The sequence below is a fragment of the Lycium barbarum genome, chromosome 6 (assembly GCF_019175385.1).
Source record: "Lycium barbarum isolate Lr01 chromosome 6, ASM1917538v2, whole genome shotgun sequence".
Taxonomy (NCBI): Eukaryota; Viridiplantae; Streptophyta; class Magnoliopsida; order Solanales; family Solanaceae; genus Lycium; species Lycium barbarum.
Genome location: NC_083342.1, coordinates 122,805,560 through 122,822,320, shown reverse-complemented (window position 1 = coordinate 122,822,320; position 16,761 = coordinate 122,805,560). Strand labels below are relative to the sequence as shown.

The following is a 16,761-nucleotide window of genomic DNA, read 5'->3' as shown; positions in this document are numbered from 1 at the left end:
CTTGATCTACCACTGATTTGTTGTCCACCATTTGAAAACGAAAAAATCTACTAGCAGCATATTTTTTCGCTCCAGGCTCCTCGGTATCATATTTACTCTGCAATGCTTTCCAAATTTTCTTTGCAGTAGAGTAAGTTCTATCATAATAATCATAAAAATTATCTGATAGACAATTAAGTAAATAATACCGACACTTGTATGAATCTTTATCGTACTTTTCAGTTTTTTCTTGAAGAGAAATAAGTTCTTCATCATTCATGGAAGAGTTGTCTACTTTATTTGGATTCTTCTCAGTTAACACATACGAAACATTGAGAAGACTTAAGTAGAAAAGTACTTTACCCTTCCATCTCTTAAAATGAGTACCGTTGAACCGAAATGGCTTGTTAAGATCTCCTACTTTGACATCCGCCGATTTTTCAATTGTAGCCATATGAATCTCCTTAAAATTGTTGGTGATATTACAATGAAATTACAATTACAATAGAAAAATAAAAATGAAGAAATAAAAATATCTTCGGCTGAGGCGCGGATATCTTGCTCTCTTTAAGGAGATTCAAGCCCACTGCAGCAAATTTACCGGTCCAGCAGTAATCTTTCTGACTTGTCCCCTCCAGGATACAACAGCCCGATCACATCGTATAACTCAACAAACTCTGACAAAATGTTGAGTACAAAGCTCCACCAAAAAGAAGAACACCTTCCTTCAACTAATAAACTCTCTTTTAGTTTCCTCACTTTTCAAGAACTCTCCAAAGTATATATTTTTCTACACACCCCACAAGTTAAGGATGACTAACTATTTATAGCTAGAAAAATCATCCTTGAATTAATTTGATATGAATAGGGTAGTCAAGTAGGTAGATAAATGGAAGAATTATTAGTTGGAGGTTAAATGAGTTACAACACTAAAGAGGATGAATATGGATGAGTAATGAGATAGTGGAAGAATAAAAAGTAAAGGCCAATTAAGGCTCCAAAACGTGAGAGAAAATGAAACCTTTCTCTGCCTCTTTATGGCCACTGGCCACAACGGAAAATGAATGCAGCAATAGAATGTTGCATTTGACCAATGAACTTTCATACAATATATTTTAATATAAAAATGCTCTAAAATGCCATCAGTACTATACGTGGTAAGTTGGAAAAGGTCACACGTGATTCACGTAAAGTTTATTTTGCTTTCTCTTGGTATTATGACCTTAATTGCAATCATCTTACGTAACCTCGCAAGGTTAAACAAGAAGGTTTATCATCTATACTCTGGAAATTTATGATCTACTTTCTAAAGCTTCTATTATGTTGTTAAGTTAATCATATAAAATATCTCATCTTTTTTTACGTATAAGCATCAACATCAATTGGATTAGGAAAGAAAATGAGAAGTTTGACAAGGACGAGTGAGGTTTGATCTAATAATAGAGAATCTTTACTGCTAATTGATAAACTAAAGGTTTGAATTGCTTGGAAAGTGAACGAAAATGCTATTACTCCTCCTAGATATATAGAGTGAGGTGCTAGAATAAAGAAAATTACTCGCACATTATTGATAGAACGTCTCTACCACTAGTTGATATGTTAAAAGTTAGAATCAGAAAATACAATCAATCCTCCTAGATGGAGTGATCAAGTGGTTAAAATAAAATAAAAAAGGTAAACAAAACTCCCACACGTTATTGGTGAAAATCGAAATACATAATGTTTCTCAGTTTAACTGTTTGAGTTTGGTGTTATTTGTCTTATTGGCTCCACCAAGCCTTAATTTATAAGTCTTAGTTAATGTGGACTCGAATATCCTATTATTCATGCATACTCGAACCCTTATGTACAATTTGTCAACGATGCATATCATAGAAAATTGATGTATTGCTTATTTGCTTTTGAATTTCAAAATAAGAGGCGACATTCTTAATGATGGTGTGATACAACTTGATTTCCATTCAATCTTTATTTTCTTTTTTCCCCCTTTTTGTTTAGAGTTTTTGACAATTTTAAATGAGATAATTAAAGATTTTATTACTCTTTCTCTTTCCATGTTACTTTATGTTGTTCGAGTGGATGAAATAATAAGATAGTTTATTTGATTATTGGTAAAAGGAAAAAGATAATTCGATTCGTATTTATAAGAGGTAACTCTAACGTATTGAGAAAGAAGGAACATAAGAACAATGAATTATTTTCTTTTTATTTTCCATCCGTATTCGGTATTCATATTTAAGCCTAGCTTTTTTAATTTGAATTTGTATTAGGGATTCCCACATTGGTGGTAAACGTTCTCTAACAAAGGTGACTTCATACCTAAAACTCAAACATGAAATCTCTAGTTAATGATGAAAGATCAATTTTTGTGATATGAATCTATGTTTTTTTAATGAAGAAAGAAGTCATAGAAAAGGTTCATCTTAAATGATTAATTACCTAATCCCAATCAAGATTTTTTTAAACTAGAGAACAAGTCCGCGCTTCGCACGGTTACGAAGATTTCATTTTACAAACATTAATCATTAAAAAAATCTTATTCTAACAAATAACTCTACTCTACTACAGTTAACTTGAAATTTTGTTTTCACATATAATGACATTTAACATTCAACCAATTAAGAAAATTTTGCATCCTCGAACCTATGATGAACATAGCCTCTATAATGATTTTTCGTTTTGTTTTTGGCGAAAAATTAGTGTTCTATTAGAAAAGTCAGAGATGCTTAACATGCCAAGAAGGCAAGAATTGTTTATTGTACATTCACATGCCTCGTAAATTTCTTTCTACCGAAATTGTTATCTGTGTCCCCAAATTAAAAGGAAATTCGGGGATCCTTTCCCCTGTTTAGTACTGCGCGGTTGAGAAAATTAGTAAATTTTTTCAATAATTTAATCGAGATAGGAAAAATGATTTTTATGCACGTACAAATATAAATAGGATTTTTATTTCACATTTTTAAGCTATGAAAACCTAAATTTCATCATTAGAGCTCACACAACTGTCAGAAAACCAGATTATGACTTCATCCAAATTTTTGCACTGCCTATAAATCTAAGTACAATATATATTACTATTACTCTTTCAGTGCTTTTGAGCAACGAACCTCAAACATGAGAAATCTTTGTCTCTTCTTATTTCAATAAAAAAAAATTCCTAATTTATCATCAAATAATCTATGATAACAACTTTACTTTAGAGCATTATGATAACAAATCAATGCTTAGATTACTTCTTACCATGCTTCCGCCTGGAAATTGTTAGACCTAAGACCATAATGAAAATTAACTTTACTAAAGCAAAAAGAGAGAAAGGGTGAGAAGATTAGTAAAACGTTACTGCAGTTGATGGGAAATGGCTCGAGCCTGAAGAAATATTACTTCAACATTGATTTGTTGGGCATATGAGAATGTTGTATATGGAGCAAGTAAATGAGAATTAAATGGGTTTAATAGTATTTGATAAATGGGTATAAAGGGGATATATGTTACATATGAGATCGTAAATAATGAGAATTAAACGGTTTTAATAATATTAATGATGAAATAAATAAATCATTGGGAAAATAATAGCTTAAAGAAATCATATTTGACCTGCTTTCATGTACTCTGGGGGAGCGAAGCCAAGTTACGTTAGCACTGTAATTCTTCCCATCTCTACTGTTCTTCATCAGGCCAAAGCAAGAGTCTAAGATTACTATCCTGTGAAAATGTTAACCAATGTAAGAGCACTACACCTACAGCAACCCTATAGGAATAACGAAAATTGTGCAAGAATCAACTTTACCTGATCAAATAAGATTTTATCATTAAGGTCGTGATATAATGCCTGACCTGTGCTACTACAGTAAACCAAAGAGTAGACAGTGCTGAGTGAGGAGATGAAGAAATAGTATATATATTTCAAATACCTTTAGACTCTTAGTAACGGTAGTGGATGTAACTTCTAACTATGACTTTTGGAATTTCCACTAACAGATTCTTTAATTTCCTCATTAATTATGGATTTTTTAACAATAACTAAATAAAAAGAATGACTTAAAAATGCAAAAAAAATGAGAAAAAAGATAAATAGGAATGATGGAGGTGTCACATCATTTTATTTATGTCTAACTTTATATGATATATAGATTAGATTGGTCCATACGGTATTGTTGTAGCAATGTGAAATCAATTCATTTCCTTTTTAGCCTTTTTTAATATTGATATTTAAAGATAGACCAATAAATTAATTCCTTCATTAAAAATTTGTTTGTTTTCTAATTCCTTCTTTTTCCTAAATTCAGGATTTCTTGTCTTAACCGACTTAAGAATTGTCAAACAAATCTCTGACAGGGTGTAAATTAAGTATACAAATCATCGAAGTGTATATAAGTACCAAACTTCCAATTGCATGTGAAAATAGTCAAGTTTTTTATCTGACGGTTGAAACAATCTCACGTGAACAGATCTCATCCGTTGATGAAACTTTTTAGATTTGCCGCGCTGAGGTCATTTTATGCCAAGGTTCGAAATTTGTCCTTTGTCCCAAAACCCAAGGCTCGGTAAACCCGAACCTACACCAGTTTCCAAACCAAAATCCTATCTGTCAACTCGAAAAACCAAAGGCTCGGATACTTCGAACCTAATGTTCAAATTCCGAACCTCCACATCATCACCTTCATCTCTCTTTGACTCTGTTAAGACGATAGACATGTTGCTACATTTCAGCTTACCTTATTTACTGCTACATTAAACTGCCACCCAACACGCTACCATTTCTATCTCCACCGTTCATCCTTTGACTCAGATTTATTGAGTATGGGTTTGTTCTTTCTTCTTTTCTTTTTCTTTTCTACTCCTTCTCTGTGTAATTAAGCTCATGTATTCATGCATGATTTTTTTTTTTGTGTGTGTGTGTGTTTACGGGTAACAAATATTTTTTTTTTCCAGCTGTGTAGGGATAACGTGTTTTTTTTTTGTATGCGTGTGTTTATGGGAAAAAAGGGTGTATTTTTTTTACTAGTTGTGTAGGGAACGTGTTTCTTGATTGTTTGTTAGAAGTGTGTAGAGTCGTGTGGATTTAATTTTAAGCAAATTGAACCTCCATTTTGACTGTCCACTTGCACCTCTTTCGTTTTCAAAACACTGATCTGTCATTTTCTCTCTCTCCATAATAATGAAATTGATTCATGAAATATTATCAACCGTATAAAAAAAATCAAAATTTGAGGTACCATTAAGTATAACGTATTATCTTACATTTATAATTATTCTGTTTCCATTATTGTTATTTGAAAATAATTCTAAATTTGGGTCAGCGTCTTAAATGCGTACCTTACATATTCACATGCAAAGGGTGATAGGTTGTTAGCTTTAATTGCTAAGTTCATAGGTAGAAGTATCTCAGTTTATTCTTTCCTTTCTGGGTTTTATACGCTTCATAGGCAAAATAGAAAACAAAGTTGAATTAATGGAAGAAAGGCCATCGTCGTCATCTTCAACGACGTCGTGTTATGTGGTGGATCCGTTGTTGAAAGATCTGAGTGAGAAGAAACAGAATTTCAGGCGAAACGTGGTGTCACTTGCGGCTGAGCTGAAGGAGGTTCGTAGCCGTCTAGCTTGTCAAGAACAGTCTTTTGTTCGTGAAACCCTAACCAGACAGGTCTAATTTTGGTTTATGGTTTTGTGAAATCATTTTTATTCTCCCGTCTTAATGGCACAGTTGGAATTTTGAGAGTCAACCAAGTTTTTTTTTAACCGAAATTTCTTTTTATGCATTTTAAGTAATTTAAGTTGTTAATTATTGTTATTTATAGTATTTTTTTTCTGTAATTTCTAAATATATAAATTTTATTTAAAAAATTTAACTGAAAGCTTTTATGTCTGATTTCACTGTCAAAGTTTAAAATTTTGAATCTTAAAATGCCAACTGTGCCAACATAGGGAGTAACTTTTTTGTTTTTGTCCTATGTGAAGTAGATTTGAAATGTGGGTCAGGTGATTCTTGGACTTGGGGTTTGATTATTGTTGTGTTTTTATTGTTTTTTATTTACAGGAAGCAGAGAGTAAAGCTAAGAAAATGGAAGAAGAGATAAACAAATTGCAGAAGAATTTGGAGGCGAGGAACGGACAGCTTCAAGTTTCAGCTATAAACACTGAGAAGGTAATAGTCTTGAAAAAGTTGAGTCTATTTGTTCAAATTTTCTTGTATCTTCGGTTTGATGGTTTTTATTTTGGGAGTAATTTAGTGGGTTTAGATCAGGGATGAGTTGGGTTTCAAGATCTTGTGTGGGGGGCATTAGAGTTAATTTGTAATTACTAAAAGAAAAGGTACTTGAAAGTCACATTATGGTGGATATCTTTTGAGGCTACTTTCTGGTATTTCTTGTTTGTCCTTTTGGGAAATAGAGGAATAGGTTTGAGGAATTAATGGAACATTATTGTCTCTAGTAGTTCGATCCGAGTGAAGTGGTCCAAGGACTTTGTCTTTGTGTTTGAATGGTTCTAAAACTTTGTTTCTTTTATCCGAGTTAGTGAGATAAATAGGAATCATGGACAACTTACCATTTAACAAATCAAACAACTTTTTGGATTCATATGTTAGTGGCTTTTAGATGGGCAGCACTGTGTCTTAAACGTCACTTTCCTTCCTTTTGTTGTGCATTTCTAATTAAATATACATCTATTAATTTGTTGAGTCCACTTGAGCTCCCTATCTGTAGTCGTCATAACTGTATATTTTTTTGAGGATTAACATTATGCCATATGATTGAGGTTTTCTTTTGGAATCATTAGGCTAGCGAAACTCTACCCCCATGCATGCCTTTTATGTAACCAGCTTCTAGGAAAGGATAAATATAGGTAGTGCTAAAACTGTCTTATTTGGTACTCATCTCTTGGTATTATGTATCTTGATGCCTTTGATATTGAAGCATATATCATTGCTCAAACCCTGAGTATACTGGTCATTGAGAATCTTGGATCCTCAGATTGTTGGAAAAGTGATTAGTTGAATTTAACATGGTGGTTGTTCCAGCTGATTCAAATAAAGTGTGTTCGAATGAGCATCTTAGGTAGCATTTCTAGTATATCTGGTGCTTTTTTCTCCTCCTCCTACAGTTTCTTTTCTGATGCAAATAGGGGTAACTTATGTGCTGATTCTGCCTCGTTCAGGACGACTTTATTTTACATGGTCAATTAGATGTGATTAAGTCAAATGTATATATGACTGACAACCTGGATATCTGTGGTTGATTCATATTTTTGACACCATATTGGTGTATTAGGAATGAATGATTTGATTTGATTAAAAAGTGTGTCATAATGGTAAATGTATGATGATACATCTCCTTAAGTAGATTAAAGTGAACTTAAAAGGAAATTAGCGTGACTAGCACATAATGGTAGTACTTCCTTAAACTCCTAAAGTTTGACCAAAAAAGTGACATACTTCAAATCTAAATAATTATACAGTATCCCTAATTAATCCAATTCCTATTAAACCCTTTGCTTTTTTTTTTTTTTTTTTTTTTTTTTTTTTAATTCTTCTAAGGTGTTGATTGCACAAGGGGGCTTTTTTTGTGAAGAATATTTCTCGTCCGGTTAATTTAAGATACTAACTAATTGTTCGCTTGCGTTTGACTTTTTCCTTTATTGTCTTTAAACATGCATAGTTACAATAAGAATGTGATAATTTTTGTGGAGAAAAATGACAGTTCTATTGTCCTCGGTGCAAATCAAAGAAACAATTACTGCACGAAATTATATGCATAAATTATCAATTGAAGCAGTTGCAGGGAATCATTCGAGTGACCTATTTGCTTTTCAGCCTGCTTGGGTTCAGCTTTTTTCACTTCTATCAGTAAATTTCCGTTTTCCTTTTTTATTTGGGTGTGGTGGGGTTGGGGGTTGGCTGAGGTGTAGTTATTGGCGGCCCCGCTTGTTTTTCTTCATTACAATTTTGTAGAACATTTTCTCCAAACAACTGTCTTGTTTTTCCTTAGCTTGAGTTCAATCTGATGCTCTTACCACAGTTCTCACGATCTAGTTTCCTCCAATATATTGCCGTCATTTATTTTTCTTTTATATTCAATGACAGTCTGAGGAAGAGCAGGCTGTCAGAAATTTGCACGAGACATGGTAGACAGTAGTTTGTAAACTTGAAAAACTCAAGTATGCACTGGTTTCTATGAACCAGTTAATTAGGCATGTGAACATGTGTAAATTGTGCTCATTTATTTAGTTTTACGTATTATTAACAATTTTAATAAACTCACTCAAGAATAACATAAAGCAGTAGTCTGGTTTCCTAGGATATTGGTATGCATTTAATAACATCAGGTCTAAATGTGATCCAGTATGTCAAGCAGTTGGATGATCTTAGATCACAACTTTCCACTACTCAAGCAACTGCAAATGCAAGTGCTGCATCAGCTCAATCTGCACAGCTTCAGTGTTTGGCGCTTTTGAAAGAGTTGGATGAGAAGAACAGTTCACTAAAGGAACATGAAGTTCGTGTAAATAGACTTGGTGAGCAGTTAGATCTTTTGCAGAAGGATCTTCAAGCAAGAGAAACATCCCAAAAGCAATTGAAAGATGAGGTCGTGAGAATTGAGCATGATATCATGCAAGCATTAGCAAAATCCAGCGCAAACAAAGATTGTGAATTGAGGAAGATTTTAGATGAGGTCTCACCAAAGAATATTGAGAAGATGAACAAGCTGTTGACGAACAAAGATGAAGAAATTGCCAAACTTAGGGATGAAATCAGGATCATGTCTGCCCACTGGAGACTAAAAACCAATGAGTTGGAATCTCAGGTTTGCTACATATTTCCCAGATTTCTAAGTTCTATAATACTTTATGAGTGATTCTGTCTCACGATTTGTAACTTTTTTTCTGGACAGTTAGAAAAGCATCGCAGGGCTGATCAAGAGTTGAAAAAGAGGATTATGAAGTTGGAATTCTGTCTCCAAGAGGCTCGAACTCAAACTCGCAAGCTCCATAGGGTAATTCTACTCTTTACTACTACATTGATGAAATTATGTCTACAGTAAACCCATTGGTTTTAATTAAAGAATTCTCAGTTCAATTCTTTCGCTAATTTGGTAAATCATTACACTAATGTCATTACATGCAAACATAAATACAGATGGGGGAACGACGTGACAAAGCTATTAAGGAACTGAGAGACCAATTAGCGACTAAGCAATTCGGAACTTCCAGCGATAATAAACAGAACTTCTGGGATACCTCAGGATTCAAGATTGTTGTTTCAATGTCCATGTTGGTGTTAGTCCTCTTTTCGAAGCGGTAATATTTATTAGTGTTCTTAACTATGTAAAAAGGAGATGTGTAGCTAGTTTCAACTCGGGGAGAAATTAGGGAAAGCTGTAGAGCTACTGTTGTATATGTAGGAATGTTAATCATACTTAAAAGGGGTATCTTTTTGTACCTCAAAGGCTGTCACAGCCGAACCCATAATTTTGATCCTCAATTATTAGATACATGCGTTATATAATCATGTTTTCAACGTATCATTGAAACATAAATTTCGTGGTACTAAGGGGTTGTTTGGTAGGTAGCTAAAATTATTTCGAAATTATAATTTGGGGATTAATTTATCCCATATTTTGGGATTATTTTATACCTTAGATGATATAAAATAATCTCAGGATAAGTGAGATAAAAAGGGATATCTCATCTTTTAAGTAGGGATGCATTTTATACCTTGTTTGGTACAAGATATAGATTTATTTCAGGATAAATTTATACCTTCTATCAAATATGATATAAAAAATTAATGTTGGATATTCTAACTTATATCATGCACTAAACGACCCCTAATTATTTAAGTTAGCCCCAATCTGTCCGGCCCCTTGCATTATTTCTTGTCCCCTTGTCGTATCTGTAGTGGATATCTTTCTAGTGAGAAAGCCTAATTTTCTGATGTTAAATCATAGAAATACTGAAATATATAGTCAAAAAATCGAATCAGCATCCAATGTTGTCAATACCCATCGGAAGATGCAATCATGGTGACTTTATTTATATATTTTTATTTAAATATATTATACACTAAACACGTTATATTCTTTAATAGGTTTACTGACATGTTAAGTTACACCAATATAAAGTGTTTTACACTATTAATGCATTTAATTAAATCTAATTTATTCTTTAATCCGTACGGCGCGGTCATTGATTAATCAACTTTAAGTGGCCATCATTACACCACACAGAAAGAAAAATAGACATTGGCTTTTTATCCCTCCAACTAATAGGGCATTGCCAGCCTCTTTTCCCTCTTTTAAATAAGGGCAAAGGCGAAAATACATTTTTAACTTTACTATTTAGAGTAGATATATCTCTCATTATAAAAATAGTATATATATATCTGTGTCGTTATAAAATGATGTAAATATTTCTCTGCTATTACAAAATAGTGCAAATACACCCTTTTCGCTGATGGGATTTAAAAAAAAAACATCTAGGTTATTTTTTAATTAAAAAAAATGTCACGTGACTTTAAAAAAGTCTACCTTTTTTTAGTAGACATATTTTTCTAAAGCCACATAGTAATTTTTTTCTGGTGTGTCGGGTCTAGTTTATTTAAAAAAATAAGTTTACCCATTTTTTTAAAATGAACTAGACCCGATCCACCAGAAAAAAATTACTATATGGCTTCAGAAAAGTATGTACACTAAAAAAAATGGGTAGACTTTTTATTTTTAAAGTCACGTGGCATTATTTTAAATTAAAAAATAACCTAAATGTTTTTTTTTTAAATTCCGTTAGCGCCGAAAAGGATATATTTATACCATTTTGTAATGATAGGAATATATATACATCACTTTTGTAACGAGAGGTATATGTGCTCTAAATCGCAAAATTGAGGAGTATATTTGCACCTTTGTCCTTTAAAGAATGCTGCTCTTTTGATGTTGATAGTTGTAAAATGCTTTTGACTTTGTCCTAACTCAATTCCCATGAAGGAATAACAATGAAAAGCAAGCATATAAAACTAATTTTGTTAGGTATATAATGCATATTCTTTAATTTGAAACAAACATGGAGCTAAGTCTATATATCGTATATATTAAATGATCATCTGAGATCTAGGATCCTTCATAAGCAGACAGATATAATATATCAGTGTAACATCAGACATGATGAACTTACTGAATAAGAATTACTATTTAAAAGTGGTAAATATAGATGTCTCTAAAACTAATATATGAATTTTACATCTAGGTAGCTGGAATGCACGATATATTAACTATACTAAAGCAGTGTATAGGCGTGTCATGTCTAAGCCTCTGAGAATACTCCTAACTGCTTCCGTTTCCTCCACAAGAGCTGTACATAGCTTGAAACTGAAAATCCAGCTTCTCACTTGACAATTGAGCTTCCTCTTTCCTCATATCTCCAAGACAAGCTTGCTAGTCGCTACGGAGGCGACTAGAATGATGCAGCCAACTAGGGGTTGCAAACCGTTTGACATGGACAGTGAGGTGGTAGAAGTTGGAGGGATACTCTCACCAATGCCCGAGGGCATCATTCCAAAACCAGAGTCGTTCCCGTTCGTCCCTGTTGGAGGTGCTAAGCTGCAAAATTACAATGCAGAAAGTTAGTGAAAAGCATAAGGATTACTTCATCTGTTCCATTTTTTATGGTGGCCCTAGTTTAGTGTCAGATGAATGAACTGCCTGCCGGGAGCTCGTATGAGAGTTGGTTTGACTACCCTAACTATGGCTATATATTTCCGAGATGTTAATAAGCAAGATGTACTTCTATTAATTGACAATATCTTGCGTTTCGTCCAAGCAGGATTCGAAGTATCGGTCTTATTGGGAATGCCTTCTGCTGTGGGTTATCAAAGCACTTCCCTTTTTAGTTTGTTACAAAAAGAATTGACACATTTTATATACAAGCCTTTCTTCATATCTTAAACTCCTTGCCAAGTCAAACACTACCATAGAAAATGAAACGAAAAGGGTATTTTTAGACTGATGAAACGAATTAAAATTCCCCTTACCCTGGTACTGCAGCACCTGTTGTCGATGATGTTGTTGGTGCTGGAGTTCCAGAGGTTGGCGTGGTAGTTGTTGGAGTAGGTGTTGTAGGCGATGATGTAGAAGACCCCGATGCAGGGAAAACACAAGAACCGGTGCCTGTATGTCAGCATGTAAATGATAAGAAAAACAATAAGATGCTGGTTTATAACAGCAATAAAGAATCTTTCTTTGCTTACTTGGGTTTGAGTTGGTTATCGTGGCGGCACCCCCAAAATCACAGCTCGTTTGCCCTGGATTCTTTTGAAAGTAGCTATTGAAAGCATAGGATGCATGACTTTGCAGACTATTAGGATTATAACAACTTCCACCCTGCTGGATGGCTGAGCAATCTGCTCCCTTCCCACAAGCATAATCAAGTGCCGACTGAAGTGCAGTCTGTGCTGCTCCATTCTTCGCTACGCACCAGCTCCCACCTCCAGTAGAAGGAGCATTTGTAGTTGCAGGTGGCGTTACCGGGGTGGTGACAGGAACACCACCTACGGGGGTTGGATTCGTTGTTACAGGATTACTTACGGGTGAATCTGTGCTGGGGGTGGTAACTGGATTAGTAATTGGTCCCGGAGGGTTGGGGTTGGGGTTCGGGTCAGTTACAGGGGCTGCAGGAGGTGTAGACCCAAGATTCGGAATTCCAGGGTTGGGGTTTGTGGATGGGACAGTAACAACTGTTGGAGCTGAGTTATCTGGAGGCATATTAGTTGGAGTTGTGACAGGATTTACGATAGGGGTTGTAGGAAATCCAGTTGATGGTGGATCCATCGAGTCATCATGTTTAAATGCTCTAATGGGTAACAATTCAAGCAGTCCTTTCGCGAAAAAATGGAATTTTTGTTCCCTTTCCTTTTCAAGCTCTTTGTGCTTAAAGCTAAAAGCTGGGGATAATCCTGCAAAGAACATTACTAATCTTTAACTTGCTGCAACTTGTTTGCCATATTTTAACTTTGAATTAAACTAACGTATTCTAGCTTTTATAACATCAGATCTCAACCAACAGAGCCTCTTTTTTTAAGTGGACATGGTAAATCTAGCATGCTTGGTTTAATATAAACATCTTTTCTGGTGATAAATCCCAGTTCATCTTATTTGCCGAACATTTCTAGAATAAGATGACAGTCTTATGACTTGATTAAGGTCGGCTAATTTCTAGCATAGGCTTCGCTTTACCACTATAGTTTATGATGTAAACTTAGCTCAGATAAGCCATTTTATCAAAGTCATTAAGGTCTTGGGTTCAATATCCCACCTTCCCACACAAACATTTAAAATCTGGGGCTTAAGGGTTCTATTGAAAAAGAAAGGAAAAAAAAAAAACAGATCTTTACTGTCAAAAATGCTAATTTACTGGAGGAAACAGATCTAGCCTAATTAGAATGATACAGTGAACTTGTCTAACTACAGAAATCCACACATTCCAGCAGGTGGTGGAAATAGAATTACATCAACTGTTATAACATCAACCCCAATAATCTTGCTCATGAGAAAATAAAAACAAACTATCAATAATCTCACATGCAGCTAAAATAGGGAAAATGCATTTCAGAATCTTAGTAGGCGTTTGGCCATAGAAACCAAAAAAAAATTCACTTTCTTTGGAATTTTGGAGTTGGAGTTGAAAAGTGAAAAACTTGAAAAACAAGTTTTTTTCAAATTCCAGAATACAACTTCAAGTTATATTTGAAATTTTCATGGCCAAACGCTGATTTTGGAAAAAAGTGAAAGTTTTCCTGAAAAAAGTGAATAATTCTTATGGCCAAACGGGCTCTTAAACTTGGACAGAAAACACAGTAGTTGAAGAATCAGCAAAAAGCAAGAAACTTGATCGTAACAAACATTCAGACAGCATTCTTGTAAAATAGACAAATACTAAACAGAAACACAGAAATGCTACCAATTTCAAATCTTAAACTTGGACAAAGAACACAGTAGTCATATAATAGAAGCATCAGCAAAAACAAGAAACTTACTTTTAATCAACATTCAGACCCCATTCTTGTAAAACATAGGAACATTAAACTGAAATCACATAAATGCTTTAAAGTCCAAATCAAGAAAGTACACTTACCAGAAATGCAAGCAAGAAGAATAAACAAGGAGAAGAAGAAGACATATTTTGAAGCTCCTCTAGTCATTATAATGGTGGACATTTTCTTGAATGTGTGTGACTTGAGCAAGAGACCCCAATGGAACTATAGTAGGAATTATATAATGCTCGCCTTTTAACTCAGAATGAAAAAAGCTGTACATATAAATAGCAAAAGGGAGAAAGGGAAAAAAAGGTATGAGTAGGAGATAGACAATGGTGGGGTAGGAGAGAAAAGTAAAAAAGAAACGAATATATAACTTTCTAGTGTATATGTATAACATAGGGGAAAAAAAAAAGTTGATTACTTTGTGATGAAGAAAATATTGAAAAATATTTTTTTGCTTCTCTACTATGAAAAGCATAAATTATTTTTGAAATTTCTATAAGATTGAGTTCATACTAAAAAGTAACACTTGGCAAATTGCAGACAATGCTACATGCATGTTGAAAGCAAAGGGCGGAAACCTTATCTTTGAATGGGGCAAAGGATCATGAAAATCAATAAAGTGAACAAATGTAATGAAAAACTAGGATTTCAATTAATGTTAATAGAAATTAAAAGCATTAGGTAATATTTTTTAATAGTTTTTGTAAAAAAACAACCCGTAGAATAGTCGAGGTATGCACATCAAAATATTATTATATTATTTTTTCATAAAAAAGCGAATCATTGAAAGTGGTCGGTGGAGCCAATGTTTTAAGGCAATATGAGACCAGGAGATACCATGATATTCTAATTTGATGTAAATCACACTACTTGCTCTCCAGATTCACTGCACCATTTATTCTGTGCACGATTATTAAGGTAGAAGTCCACAATATTATATCTTAAGTAAAAGAGATCTAATGTACTTTTAAATATATATATAAATAATATTTTGATTTTTTTATTTGTTAAAATAGCTTATATATTTTATTAATGCTAATTTTAGAATATATTATATACCTTAAGTAAAAGAGATCGAATGTACATAAGATTTTGAATTCTTATTATTTGTTAAAATAGCTTATATAGTTTATTAATGCTAATTTTAGAATAAAAGTAACTGTTGGGAAAGGAGACAAAGTGGTAGGAAAGAAAAAAAAAAAGCAAAAGGTAACGAAGAAAATGGGTTGAAAGCGAAGATAAATTTGAATCTAGGAAGGTATTTTAACATTGTTTAGTTTAACAGTCGGTGACAACAAAATAGTAATTTTGGTAAAATGGTAAAGTCGTAAAGAAAAAGTCTCTTTAAGAGAAAGATTTAACGTAATTCTGGACAATCATTTGGTATTGAGGAAGTATGATTCAACCAACAACCAAGGTAGGTAAATAATTAATATGAAAATGTTGGAACTTAATCCAAACATCTGTACTAGGTTACAATATGTAGACAAAAATAGTTGACATAAATACTCTCAAAACAGACCCAACCTTTGTTCTGATTGAAGCTTCCTTAGTCCTTTTCCACTTGAAAGATTTCTTGCAAAATTGTATGATAAGTCTTATTTTGATGCAAAATGGTCAGCCTATTATCAAAGTTTGTTTCCTTTAGATTAATTTTCAATGCGATATTGGCATATTATATGTAGGCATATTATTATTTTTAAAAATATTTATATATGTATTGAATACCCTTTTTTGATAATAATGTGTTGGATAACAAGAACAGGAAAGGATATAATGTAGTCCAACTCTACATAAAGGAGGTATGTACAATACTATCATTGGATGCTCTTCTCCAGATCCTTCTTGAATTCTTGATGACCTCAAAATTCACATTCTGCTTTGTAAAAGGAAAAGTTGAAATTGCAGATACATGCAAGAAAAAAAGATTGAGGTGGGGATGAAATGTCAAATTTTATTTTTAAATGGTCAAAGATAATATCAGATTTATGTTTGGTATATCACAGCAAGTGGAGCTGCTGACAATTTCTGTTTGCCTTTTTATCTGTTACTCCTTTTCTTGGCGAAGCAAAGGACAGTGTTTTTGAATTTTAATTTCTTGTCATAACGTTACATTGAACATGCATACTTTTTTGAAGAATTATCCACAGAGTTGCACCAAACATTGCTAGCAGCAAAAACTTTTTGTTATTTTTACTTGGTGTAGCTTCTTCTAAGAGGTAATTATTGATAATAACTACCTTTTAATTTATTTATATTTAGTAGCTACAGTGCTTTTGTAAATTGTCATTCGTAGCTATATCAAAATACATAAAGTTGGAGTGATTGAAGTGGTTATTGGGCGAGGCTCTTCCCCTACCCGCCCAGGTTCGAACCGGGCCAACAACATTTCTTTTCTTACATATTTTCCCTAGCTTCTTCTCCTTGTGTTTTGAGTGTATATCAAATATGTAAGAAAAAGTAATGTTGTTGGCCAGGTTCAAACCTGGACGGGCAAGGAGAGAATTTCGCCCGAATACACGCGAATACACAAAATAAACCTTGCCTTTTTTTTTTTTGGTTTGTTTAAGTTTCCTTAAGTTTAACCATGCATATTGCCTATCGGCCCAATTAATCCAGATTTGCATGGGATATAAGTTAGGTAGCAATTGCAATAAAAAAAGCTACCCAAAAAGCATGTCAGGCAAGCGAGCGATGGTACAAGCTCATCACTAAGAAGTTTTATTTTCCCAAGTTCAAACCTAAAACCTTTGGTT

At 33.6% G+C, this 16,761-nt stretch overlaps 2 protein-coding genes across 3 annotated transcripts; one reads left to right on the top strand and one right to left on the bottom strand.

Annotated features, from left to right (window-relative positions):
• The first annotated feature begins 4,764 nt into the window (after nt 1-4,764).
• On the top strand, nt 4,765-9,481 carry LOC132598506 (nuclear envelope-associated protein 2-like). 2 transcript variants are annotated; one of them, XM_060311427.1, is made up of 6 exons: nt 4,765-4,783; nt 5,406-5,623; nt 6,017-6,124; nt 8,319-8,780; nt 8,868-8,969; nt 9,113-9,481. In XM_060311427.1, the coding sequence occupies exons 1-6, from the start codon at nt 4,780-4,782 to the stop codon at nt 9,275-9,277; spliced, it is 1,059 nt and encodes a 352-aa protein (XP_060167410.1). In that variant the 5' UTR covers nt 4,765-4,779; the 3' UTR covers nt 9,278-9,481. The 2 variants fall into 2 exon arrangements, with proteins under 2 accessions (XP_060167410.1, XP_060167411.1); XM_060311428.1 differs by lacking the exon at nt 4,765-4,783 and having other exon boundaries at nt 5,406-5,563.
• Nucleotides 9,482-11,032: 1,551 nt separating this feature from the next.
• LOC132598505 (glucan endo-1,3-beta-glucosidase) lies at nt 11,033-14,260 on the bottom strand. The gene is made up of 4 exons (XM_060311426.1): nt 14,098-14,260; nt 12,215-12,919; nt 11,999-12,134; nt 11,033-11,567 (listed from the first exon to the last, which is right to left on the bottom strand). Exons 1-4 carry the CDS (start codon nt 14,177-14,179, stop codon nt 11,381-11,383), a joined length of 1,110 nt encoding a protein of 369 aa, XP_060167409.1. The 5' UTR covers nt 14,180-14,260; the 3' UTR covers nt 11,033-11,380.
• Nucleotides 14,261-16,761: the final 2,501 nt, after the last annotated feature.

Bases quoted from the DNA above. Each gene is read 5' to 3' on its own strand.
- LOC132598506 (XM_060311427.1), top strand. The intron at 5,624-6,016 runs GTCTAATTTTGG...TTTTATTTACAG, and splicing joins GTGAAACCCTAACCAGACAG to GAAGCAGAGAGTAAAGCTAA. The intron at 8,970-9,112 runs GTAATTCTACTC...ACATAAATACAG, and splicing joins AAACTCGCAAGCTCCATAGG to ATGGGGGAACGACGTGACAA.
- LOC132598505 (XM_060311426.1), bottom strand. From the start codon at position 14,179: ATGTCCACCATTATAATGACTAGAGGAGCTTCAAAATATGTCTTCTTC. The intron at 12,920-14,097 runs GTAAGTGTACTT...TGTTCTTTGCAG, and splicing joins TCTTCTTGCTTGCATTTCTG to GATTATCCCCAGCTTTTAGC. The intron at 12,135-12,214 runs GTAAGCAAAGAA...GCTGACATACAG, and splicing joins GATAACCAACTCAAACCCAA to GCACCGGTTCTTGTGTTTTC.